This window comes from Somniosus microcephalus, chromosome 14 (genome assembly GCF_052327205.1).
Source record: "Somniosus microcephalus isolate GS21.2 chromosome 14, FLI_Smic_1.0, whole genome shotgun sequence".
Taxonomy (NCBI): Eukaryota; Metazoa; Chordata; class Chondrichthyes; order Squaliformes; family Somniosidae; genus Somniosus; species Somniosus microcephalus.
The window spans coordinates 33,974,867-33,987,674 of record NC_141000.1 but is presented as its reverse complement, the minus strand read 5'-3'; the positions used below and the strand labels follow the sequence as shown (position 1 = coordinate 33,987,674).

At 44.1% G+C, this 12,808-nt stretch overlaps 1 protein-coding gene across 3 annotated transcripts in view; it reads right to left on the bottom strand.

The window, feature by feature from the left end:
• rubcnl (rubicon like autophagy enhancer) overlaps positions 1-12,808 on the bottom strand; it is a 117,266-nt gene that overhangs the window by 52,411 nt on the left and 52,047 nt on the right. For 2 of the 3 annotated variants that reach the window (XM_086006480.1, XM_086006481.1), the window contains exon 3: positions 9,554-9,671. The exons of the other annotated variant lie outside the window; for it this stretch is intronic. In XM_086006480.1, the coding sequence (XP_085862606.1) occupies positions 9,554-9,671 (118 nt within the window). The remainder of the gene's footprint in view (positions 1-9,553; positions 9,672-12,808) is intronic. 3 annotated transcript variants of the gene reach the window in all.

Below are 12,808 nucleotides of genomic sequence, written 5' to 3'. Positions count from 1 at the left end.
CCAGCATATCCCTCAATCTACCATTACCATCAAGCCAGGGGACCAACCCTGGTTCAATAAGGAGTGTAGAAGAGCATGGCGGGAGCAGCACCAGGTGTACCTAAAAATGCAGTGCCAACTTGGGCAAGCTGCAACACAGGACTACATGCAGGCTAAAAAGCAGAAGCAGCATGCTATAGACAGAGCTAAGCAATCCCACAATCAACAGATCAGATCAAAGTTCTGCTGTCCTGCCACATCCAGTCATGAATGGTGGTGGACCATTAAACAACTAATGGGAGGAGGAGGCCCCATGAATATCCCCATCCTCAATGATGGTGGCACCCAGCACGAGAGTGCAAAAGACAAAGCTGAAACATTTGCAACCATCTTCAGCCAGAAGTGCTGAGTGGATGATCCATAATCGGCCGTCTCCGGAGGTCCCCTCCACAGAAGCCAGTCTTCAGCCAATTCGATTCACTCCACGTGATTAAGAAACAGCCGAGCGCATTGGATAACAGCTGTGGGCCCCGACAACATCCAGGCTGCTGTGCTGAAGACTTGTGCTCCAGAACTAGCTGCACCTCTAGCCAAGCTGTTCCAGTACAGCTATATCACTGGCACCTATCCAACAATGTGGAAAACTGCCCAGGTATGTCCTGTCCACAAAAAAAACAGGACAAATCCAATCCAGCCAATTACCACCCCATCAGTCTACTCTCAAATCATCAGCAGTGATGGAAGGTGTCGTAAACAGTGCTATCAAGCGGCACTTACCAATAACCTGCTCACTAATGCCCAGTTAGGGTTCTGCCAGGACCACTCAGCTCCCGACCTCATTACAGCCTTGGTCCAAACATGGACAAGAGAGCTGAATTCCAGAGGTGAGATGAGTGTGACTGCCATGGACATCAAGACAGCATTTGACTGAGTGTGGCATCAAGGAGCCCTAGTAAAACTGAAATCAATGGGAATTGGGGGGGGGGGGGGGGGGTGTGGGGGGCGGCGGGGGCGGACCTCGCCACTGGCTGGAGTCATACCTAGCACAAAAGGAAGATGGTTGAGGTGGTTGGAGGTCAATCATCACAGTCCCAGGACATGGCTGCAGGAGTTCCTCAGGGCAGTGTCCTAGGCCCAACCATCTTCAGCTGCTTCATCAATGACCACCCCTCCATCATAAGGTCAGAAGTGGGGATGTTCACCGATGACTGCGCAGTGTTCAGTGCCATTCGCAACTCCTCAGATAATGAAAAAGTCCATGCCGGCATGCAGCAAGACCTGGACGACATTCAGGCTTCAGTTGATAAATGGCAAGTAACATTCACGCCACAAGTGCCAGGCAATGACTATCTCCAACAAGCTAGTCTAACCACTACCCCTTGACATTCAATGGCATTACCATCGCCACATCCCCCAGCATCAACATCCTGGGGGTCACCATTGACCAGAAACTTAACTGGACCAGCCACATAAATACTGTGGCAACAACAGCAGGTCAGAGGCTGGGTATTCAGTGGAGACTGTATCACCTCCTGACTCCCCAAAGTCTTTCCACCATCTACAGAGGCACAAGCAAGGAGTGTGATGGAATACTCTCCACTTGCCTGGATGAGTGCAGCTCCAACACAAGAAGCTCGACACCATCCAAGGCAAAACAGCCCGCTTGATTGGCACCTCATATTGATGCCCTCCGCCACCAGCTTACCATGGCTGCAGTGTGTACCATCTACAAGGTGCACAGCAGCAACTTGCCAAGGCTTCTTCGGCAGCACCTCCCAAACCCGCGACCTATACCACCTAGAAGGACAAGGCAACAGGCGCATGGGAACACCACCACAAGTTCCCCTCCAAGTCACACACCATCCTGACTTGGAAGTATATCGCCATTCCTTCATTGTCACTGGCTCAAAATCCTGGAACTCCCTCCCTAACAGCACCGTGGGAGTACCTTCACCACACGGGCTGCAGCAGTTCACCACCACCTTCTCAAAGGCAACTAGGGATGGGCGATAAATGCTGGTCTTGCCAGTGGCACCCACATCCCAAGAATGAATTCTAAAAAAAAATCAATCCTCTGGAGAAGAGTGATCAGAATATGATAAGTTTGAGTGTAATGTGGTCAAATCTGAAACTAGGGTCTTAAATTTAAACACAAATTAGAGGTACGAGTACAGTAGATGGGAAATTAGATTAAAAGATATGACAGTAGATAAGCAATGGCAAACATTTAAAGAAATAATTTATAATTCTCAACAAATATACATTCCCTTGAGGAACAAAAATTCCACTGGAAAAAGTGGTACAGCCATGGCTAACTAGAGAAGTTAAGGATAGTATTATATTAAAATAGAGGCTTTTAATGTTGTCAGTAAGCCTGAGGATTGGAGGGTTTTAAAAAAACAGCAAAGGAGGATCAAGAAATTGATAGAGGGAGAAAATTGAATGAGAATAAACTAGCAAGAAATACAAACACAGATTGCAAGAGCTTTTACAAGTATGTAAAAACAGATTGGCGAAAGTAAACTTGGGTCCCTTAGAGGCAGAGATCGAAGAAATTATATTGGAGAATAAGATTATGGCAGAGACGTTAGTATTTTGTGTCTGTCTTCACAGCAGAAGACACAAAGAACATACTGGAAATTGTGGGGAACCAAGGGTCTAATGAGTGTGAGGAACTTAAGTTATTAGTAAAGAAAAGGTATTAGAGAAATTAATGGGACTAATTCAATAAGGTGTCACACACCAGGTTGTTACACAAGATTAGGGCTATTATATTAGCAGAGATTGAGGATTGGTTAACAGACAGAAAAGAGTAGGAATAAATGGGTAATTTTCAGGATAGCAATTAGGAAGGCAAATGTTATGTTAGCCTTTATTGCAAGAGTAATGAAGCCTTGATGTAATTATATAGGGTTTGGCGAGACCACACTCCCGTGTACAGTTTTGGTCTCCTTACCCAAGGAAGGATATACTTGCCTTAGAGGGGGTGCAATGAAGGTTCACTAGATTGATTCCTGAGATGAGAGGGCTTTCTTATGAGGAGAGATCGAGTAGAATGCACCTATATTCTCTGGAGTTTAGAAGAATGAGGTGATTGCATTGAAACGTATAAAATTCTTAGAAACCTGGACAGGGTAAATGCAGAGAGGCAGTTTCCATTGGCTGAAGAGTCTTGCACTAGGGGTCATAGGATGAGGAGTCAGCCATTTAGGTCTGAGTGTGAGGAGAAATTTCTTCACTCAGTGGGTTGTGAATCTTTGGCATTCTCTACCCTAGAGGGCTGTGGATGCTCAGTTGATGAGTATATTCAAGTCAGAGATCGCTAGATTTTTGGTCACCAAGGGATATGGCAGGAAAGTGGAGTTGATGTAGAAGACTAGCCATGATCTTATCGAATGACGGAGCAGGCTCGAGGGGCTGTATGGCCTACTCCTATTTCTTATGTTCTTATGTCCTACATTGGGCCTCAGGTACCAGTTCACAACTAATAGCCTGGAGTGTGACAAATATCTTAGCTTTCTAGGAACTCTTAAAAATTAAATCCAGGCTAAAATGAGAGGAAATGGAGGTAGAAGGAAGTGAACAGTGCATAAATAAATAGACACTTTTCAATTTAAGAAAAAATCTGATTAATTCTCAAGATGTGGTGTTGCTGCCAAGGCTGGCATTTATGACCCATCTCTAGTTACCCTGAGTCATGGTTGGATACAACTGAATGGCCTCATAGGCCACTTCAGAGGCCAATTAAGAGTCAGACACATTGGAATCACATATAGAGTCATAGAGTAATACAGCACGGATAGAGGCCCTTCGGCCCATCGTGTCCGCGCCGGCCATCAAGCCCTGTCTAATCTAATCCCATATTCCAGCATTTGGCCCGTAGCCTTGTATGCTATGGCATTTCAAGTGCACATCCAAATGCTTCTTAAATGTTGTGAGGGTTTCTGCCTCCACAACCCTTTCAGGCAGTGAGTTCCAGACTCCAACCACCCTCTGGGTGAAAAAGTTCTTTCTCAAATCCCCTCTAAACCTCCCGCCCTTTACCTTGAATCTATGCCCCCTAGTTATTGACCCCTCTACTAAGGGAAAAAGCTCCTCAGCATCCATCCTATCTATGCCCCTCATAATTTTGTACACCTCAATCATGTCCCCCCTCAGCCTCCTCAGCTCCAAGGAAAACAAACCCAACCTGCCCAGTCTCTCTTCATAGCTGAAGCGCTCCAGCCCTGGTAACATCCTGGTGAACCTCCTCTGCACCCTCTCTAACGCGATCACATCCTTCCTGTAGTGTGGCGACCAGAACTGCACACAATATTCCAGCTGTGGCCTAACCAGTGTTTTATACAGCTCCATCATAACCTCCTTGCTCTTATATTCAATGCCTCGGCTAATGAAGGCAAGTATCCCATATGCCTTTTTTACCACCTTATCCACCTGTTCCGCCGCCTTCAGGGATCTGTGTACTTGCACACCCAGATCCCTCTGACCCTCCGTCTTGCCTAGGGTCTTTCCATTCATTGTGTATTCCTTTGCCTTGTTAGTCCCCCCAAAGTGCATCACCTCGCACTTTTCCGGGTTAAATTCCATTTGCCACTGTTCCGCCCATCTGACCAACCCATCTATATCGTCCTGCAGACTGAGGCTACCCTCCTCGCTATTTACCACCCTACCAATTTTTGTATCATCCGCGAACTTACTGATCATACCCTTTACATTCATATCCAAGTCATTAATGTAGACCACAAACAGCAAGGGACCCAGCACCGATCCCTGTGGTACCCCACTGGCCACAGGCTTCCAGTCACAAAAACAACCTTCGACCATCACCCTCTGCCTTCTGCCACTAAGCCAGTTTTGTATCCAATGTGCCAAGGCACCCTGGATTCCATGGGCTCTTACCTTCTTGACCAGTCTCCTGTGCGGGACTTTATCGAAGGCCTTACTGAAATCCATGTATACCACATCCACTGCGTTACCCTCATTCACACACCTAGTCACCCCCTCAAAAAATTCAATCAAATTAGTCAGACATGATCTTCCCTTGACAAAGCCATGTTGACTATCCCTGATTAATCCTTGCCTCTCCAAGTGGAGACAAATTTTGTCCCTCAGGATTTTTTCCAATAATTTTCCTACCACTGATGTTAGGCTCACTGGCCTGTAGTTCCCCGGTTTTTCCCTACTACCCTTCTTGAATAATGGTACTACATTAGCGGTTCTCCAGTCCTCTGGCACATCCCCTGTGGCCAGAGAGGTCCTGAATATATGTGTTAGAGCCCCCACAATCTCCTCCTTTGCCTCACACAGCAGCCTGGGATACATTTCATCCGGGCCTGGGGATTTATCCATTTTTAGGCCAGCTAAAACCGCCAATACCTCCTCCCGCTCGATGTTAATATGTTCGAGCATATCACAGTCCCCCCGCCCTATTTCTATGTCTACATCGTCCTTCTCCATAGTGAAAACAGATGCAAAAAATTCATTTAGAACCCCTCCTACATCTTCCGGCTCCACACACAGATTGCCACTTTTGTCCCTAATGGGCCCTATTTTTTCCCTAGTTATCCTCTTACCCTTAATATACTTATAAAACATCTTCGGATTTTCCTTTATTTTGCTTGCCAGTGTTATTTCATGGCCCCTCCTTGATCTCCTAATTTCTTTTTTAAGTATCCCCCTGCACTTTTTGTACTCCTCTAGGGCTTCCTCCGTCTTTAGCCTTTTGTATCTACCAAAAGCCCTCCTTTTTTTCCTAATCCATTCTCGTATATCCCCTGACATCCAAGGTTCCCTGTGGTTTTTGGAACCACCCTTGACCTTTACGGGAACATGTTGCCATTGTATGATCTCAATCTCCCTTCTGAAAGCCTCCCATTGCTCCGATGCAGATTTTCCTACAAGTAGCTGATCCCAGTCCATTTTGGCCAGATCCTGCCTTATCCTATTAAAATCGGCCTTCCCCCAATTTAGAACCTTTATTTCCGGCCCATCCCTGTCCTTTTCCATGGCCACCTTAAATCTTACCATATTATGGTCACTATCACCAAAGTGCTCACCTATTAGCACTTTTTCCACTTGGCCGGCCACATTCCCTAGAATTAGGTCCAGTACCGCCCCCTCTCTTGTAGGACTTTCTACATGCTGGCTCAAAAAGCTCTCCTGGATGCACTTTAAGAATTCTACACCCTCTGAGCCTTTCACACTCTGACTATCCCAGTTAATATTGGGGAAGTTGAAATCCCCCATTATTATTACCCTATTATTTGCACATTTCTGAGATTTGCCTACATATCTGTTCCTCTATCTCCCCCTGACTGTTTGGAGGCCTATAGTACACTCCCAGCAAAGTGCTTGCCCCCTTTTTGTTTTTAAGCTCCACCCATATGGCCTCATTAGAGGACCCTGCTAATATATCATCCCTCCTTACTGCAGTAATTGACTCCTTAATTAATATTGCGACACCCCCTCCTCTTATACCTCCCCCTCTGTCTCGCCTGAAGATTCTGTACCCCGGAATATTGAGCTGCCAGTCTTGCCCTTCCCTCAACCATGTCTCCATGATAGCAACAATATCATACTCCCATGTGTTTATCAACACCTTCAGTTCATCCACCTTATTCGCAAGACTCCTTGCATTAAAATAGATGCCATCCAGCCTTGCCCTTATATATTTGCCCTATCTACCAAGCTGACTTGTTTTTTTCTCTATAATTGGCAGCACATCCCCCCCTATTTCAGCTCCCCTCTGTATCCCATCCCCCTGCCAAGTTAGTTTAAACCCCCCCCAACAGTGCTAGCAAACCTCCCCGCAAGGATATTTGTCCCGCTCTGGTTCAGGTGCAACCCGTCCGACTTGTACAAGTCCCACCTTTCCCAGAAGCAGGCCCAGTGATCCAGGAAAGTAAAACCCTCCCCCCTACACCAACTCTTTAGCCACGCATTCATCTGCTCTATCCTCCCATTCCTATACTTACTAGCACGTGGCACTGGGAGTAATCCAGAGATTACAACCTTTGAGGTCCTGCTCTTTAATCTGTTACCTAGCTCCCTAAATTCTTGATGCAGGACCTCATCCCTCTTTTTACCTATGTCGTTGGTACCAATGTGGACCACGACCATTGGCTGTTCACCCTCCCCCTCCAGAATGCCCTGCAGCCGCTCAGTGACATCCTTGGGCCAATCTGGGCAAAGACAGCAGATTTCCTTCCTGAAAATGAAATTAATTGAACCAGTTGGATTTTTTATGACTATGCGACAGCTTCATGGTCACTTTTACTGATACCAGCTTTTTATTTTAGATTTTTCTCTTAAAAATCAGAATTCAAATTCTCAAACCACCATGGTGGGATTGAAACTCAATTATTTGTCCAAATATCTGGATTACCAATTCAGTAACATAACCGCTGCACTACCTGTATAATGACCAAGTCCCTTCTCCTGGACCCTACTCCCTGGCAGGAGTGAAAATGTCTTTTAGGAGGTCAGCAATGCTAAAAAAGTGCTTTGCTGTCCAATCTGAGCATACTGACACCTCAACCCTCCCTGGGCTAGACCTAAAATGGCAGAAGTAATGGCTTGGTGCACGCAGCCCGAGAAATCAGGCAAAATGCTGTCTCAAGGAGTGTCTTGGTGCCTGTAACAGCACTGACAGCGTTCTGTTTAGAGGGCTGTCTCTGGTGCTTCGCCTACCTCAGAGAGCCTTGTAATTAAATGGGGTGCAGCATTATAATGCAGGAGGAGTTCCATAGCAGCCAGAGTATGAAAACAATACATGCAGGCTTAACTGCACAATGTGTTTGGGATGCAGGTGCTCTGAATTCACCCTGCTTAAATTACAGGGGGTGAAATGGGGTTAAGAGATCTGTGGATGATGAATATCAAAACACTAATTTCTGTTCAAGGACCTGCCCTGATTGGAGACTGAGGGAATAGAACTATCTGCACAGGCCAACTAACAGTGTCAGTGATTTTGTACTGTATAATCCACAGAAGTCAAAATATTCAGAACTTTTGACAGTCTAATATTTAAATTTAATAGATTTAGTCAGTAAGCACCAGATAGAGATAAATCTTAAGTTCTATATTTCCCAATCTTTCCCCATCAGCAGGTTAATACTAATGGCTTGGGAAAAGTTCAATGATTTATGGAGATACAGAAACCATCATGAATACAGTCCATATATTAGCAACCAGGTCAAACAAGATTCTGCTTTGTCACCACAAAGACACAGGCAGCTGATTTTAATGATTAAACCCCAACACAAGGGTGTCCAAGCTTTTTGTCTTCATGGGCCACATAGGTGCATTGGAGCCTTAAATGGGCCATGTACAACATTTAAACCCACAATCCCATGAAATAACACTTATCTCACATTGCTAACAACAACTACTCTTGCTGGTCAAAGTTGGAATTATCCACCAAATGAGGCAACAGTGCCAAAAACAGCCCTTTCCAAACATCTCAAACTCAAACAGAACACACCAACAAACAAGAAATAGAGGACTGAGTTGACTGGAGTTTGAGGACTAGGTTGCTAGGAATCAGGGGCTGTAGTTTGAACACCCTCATCCTACCTGACTAAATTGAACAATTAGAATACATGTGGCACTGCAGATAGAGAGTTAGCAAGAGGTCAGAAATCACCAAAAGGCAACTATGAGTCACATTGACTTGTTTTCAATCTGTGTGACTCGTGAATCAAAGTTCCCTACTTCATTATCTGGGTCATGAGTGAATTGGAATTTAAAGTAAACAGTTCAGTAAATATGGTAGTACACAGAGGGCATTTTAAAAATAGTATCTTAAGAAATGCATCTCAAGACACAATGGCATTTGTCTTTGAGCACCACCTCCATTCTCCCTCCAATGGCAGTGCGCAGCTGACTCAAAGAACTGAAAGAACCCCTATGTTCAGTCCTTTGTGTGGAGTTAGCTGATCCTCATTTAACTCAAATGAAAGCTATCTTTAATCTTCTCATATAGAATGGGTATAAAATGGTTAAACCTCATTACTTATAAAATGTCAAGTTTTCCCATCACTCAAAGAATAAGCCTGGTTCCACCATGATTTCCTGCTGCGACTTTTCTACCTCTTGTATCAGTTACAGGCACTTTTCATATTACAGGAGGGCAGCCAGGAGATGCAGGGGTCTCCCCAAGTTAACTGCACTCCATCTTACAGCATTGTAGACCTATGAAAATCTGGGCCCATCAAATGTGCTATTGGGTAAAGGTGAGCCAGCTTCAGTAAACACATAGAATCAAGCCAAGCTTTTGCACTCCACTAAGCAATGGAGTCTCTGCATTGGGCAGTAGGTTCCAACTCAACCAACACCTGACCAACAAGTAAAGGGCAGAAAGAAATTCCACTCCCTAGACTGAACTAGCCATGTCAGTTTAATATTTCTATTTGGTGATAGTGGAACAACTTAGTGTCACCCCAATTGGTTCATTTAAAAAAAAAACCTAGATAGAAATAATGGGAAATGGGTAGCAGGAAAAGCACCTTAGGATTTCTCCATTCAACACTGCTTGGACCAAGAAGCACAAAGCAAACATATGAGAAACAAATACCTGACAATACTGATGTACCCGGCAACTGGGTCAGAGAACACGTGGTGTTCAGATGGAATCCTGAAGTAAATGCATTCCTTGCCTCGGTCACAGGCGATAGATTACTTTCCCTTGCCAGCTGTGGTAGGCATACAGAAAACAGGTTTAGGCTGACGCCGTACCAATTATCCAATGGAAGTTATCAGCAAAGAGCACAACAAGATCTGAACTGGGGAAGCAGAACCTCAGCCTGTCAGATCTTGAGTCTGTCATTGTGTGGAAATGGAACAATCTAATTGGCATAAAATTGATTGGCGAGAGGCATTAATCAACCATCCGATCTTGACTAAGTCCCCTGAATGAAACAGGCTTGGGTTTTTAAAGGGGCACCGTCTACATGGAAAAACTGCTTGATAACTTTTTTATTTGTTTGCCAACACACAACAGATTACTGAGATGTGCATCTTCCAATCACTTGGGTGTCACATCTTGGTGAACCTTCTGTTTCTTCTTATCCCTAAATAACAGATTTGCCAAAAAAAACTTTTCAATGAAAACAGTGCCCCTTTAAGAGAGTCTGGGAAAGACATTAAGTAATTTCAACCTCTCCAATTTATTATTCTAATAAGGAAAATTAGTGGTGTGCTTTAGTTCATCCCTGTGCATAAATTGGCTTTATATAATTGTATACTCAGTATCCTCTTTAAAGTCCTGACTAAACTTTATACAACATTAGACTTCCGTCTCATCATGGATTCAATCTAAGAGTAGTGTCAGTTGTCAAACCTATTATAATACAATCGCACCGAGACCCAATGTAGGCATCCAAGCTCAGCAATGGAGTACAAAATAAATGGCATTTGCATTGCTTGCTTACGATCTCATTATGACAAAATGACTCCAAACTACTCCTACCAGAACTTCGGGGCCCCACGGGTCACCCACACTTCCCAGCAACTGAGCTACTTCTGTCTTAAAAGCAAGGCTATGGAACAAATGGTCCCTTTCCCCCACTCCCATTTCAGACCTAAATCTATTTTCTTTTTTTACTCCTTCCTCCCCAGTCCACAGACAACATTCCAACCAATTTAATTTTTCCCTAGTCACAAAGCAAAGAGCAAAAGTGCATGCACTTGAGACCAATTATTGCCTCTCTGCAGGCAGACAGGGTGAGCTTACATCACCGATGGAATGCCTCCAGCAGGAATGAACCCTTTTTGACATGTGGCACACATGCCCATTGGGCAAGCATGCCTGACTGGCATCTGATGCCCGTGGCGTCGCTCTTCCAGTCTTCAAGTTATGGCCTTAGCCATGTGGTGGCAGAAAACAGAAACGGCATCAGAAGAGTCAAACAGCTACTGATGTTCCTGGGCGACTGCAAATTTTCAGATCACTGGGCTGTATGAACTTTAACCCTCAGGGTCAGTCTGGCAGACAGATATGCAATTGCAAATTGCAACCTTTCATTTGACTGTTGCTGTGGAACCTGAGGTGGGTGCTTTAACACCAGCTGTCTAGGGTATTCTAGAATTGGTTCTCCATAGGTGGTTCTGTAATCTAAACAAGGCATAAGAACTTAAAGGGGAACAGTATTTAACTCAAATGTCATCCAAATTATAAAGGGAGATGTACTTGCTAGGGCTGGCAACTTTTGCTGACTCCAAGACCTGACAGGGAGCCTGGCATAGGTGATTGGCAGTAACAGCACTTGAAAAAATAAACAGGAGCAATCAGTACCCTTATCAGTTGGAGGGCTGAGCTGCGTAAAGACCAGTGAAAGCTTTGTGAGTGATTGGCTTCTGAACAAATCTGAACCCTAATCATTTTTAAAGAACTCCCCTGGTTTTCTTCAAATGCTGCCATGTGATCTATTATGTTTACTTGAACAAGCACACCTTGGTTCAACATTGCAACCAAATGACAACACCGCTGACAATGCAGCACTCCCTCAGCACTGCACTGAAGTGTCAGCATAGATTACATGCCCAAGTCTCAGCGTGGGGCTTGACGCTGCAACCTTCTGACCCAAAGGAAAGAGTGTTGCCAACTCAGCCAGGCTGGCAATTACACCAAGATAATATTTTGACCACTTAGTTCACATCAGGAGTTTGGCTACTATAGAGTACGACTGTGTTTTGAATTTGTGATATCACAATGGCAAGGCCACTGATTTGTGATTCTCATGGTAAAATGGACAGAACCCCAGAATGGTAAAATCTCATTATCCTGTGTACTAAAAATGGAACTTGGCTCCTTCAGTTGCCATAAACCAATGGGTCTAATTTATCAGCAGAGAAAACCGTGGAACAGCATCTCCAAAACAAGGGTACAATCCTTTGACAGCCAAGTAATGAAAATGGAACTTAATTTATTCATAAAACAGACACAAAACAGGAGTAAAACTAGTGCCCTCTGGCCAAACTGGTACTCATGTTCTCATATTGTGATCGTACCAGAACGTTTCATGTCTATGTGCATGCTACAGATTCTCCTGCCTGTGTTCATATGAAGTGCTCATGTCCTTCCTAAGTTTACACCAGGTATTTTTTTTCTTTCCACAGTCATTTCCTGAACTCTCTACCCACTCCCACAAACAAATCCTTAGTCCTTGAAAGAAATAAAATAAAATAAATGTCATAAAAATGTAAAATGCACAAAGTGAAATATATATATTATAATTTATGGTGTAATCAAATGTATGGTACACATTACATAGAATTTACAGCACAGAAACAGACCTAGGTGGGCTATTTGGGAATGTAAGTTGTGAGAAGGATGCAAAGAGGCTTTAAGGGGAATGGAGACAGGCTAAGTGAGTGGGCAAATGGAATATAATGGGGAGAAATGTGAAGTTATCTACTTTAGTAGGAAAAATAGAAAAGCAGAGTATTTTTTAATTGGTGAGAGATTGGGAAATGTTGGTGTTCAGAGGGACCTGGGTGTCCTTGTACACAAATCACTGAAAGTTAATATGCAGATACAGCAAGCAATTAGGAAAGCAAATGGTATGTTGGCCTTTATTACAAGAGGATTTGAGTATAAGAGTAAAGACGTCTTATTGCAATTATATAGGGCTCTGTTGAGACCACACCTGAAGTATTGTGTACAGTTTTGGTCTCCTTACCTAAGGATGGTTATACTTGCCATAGAGGGCGTGCAACAAAGCTTCACCAGACTGATTCCTGGGATGGGGGGATTGTCCTATGAGGAGAGATTGACTAGACCTATATTCTCTAGAGTTTAGAAGAATGAGAGGTGATCTCACTGAAACAT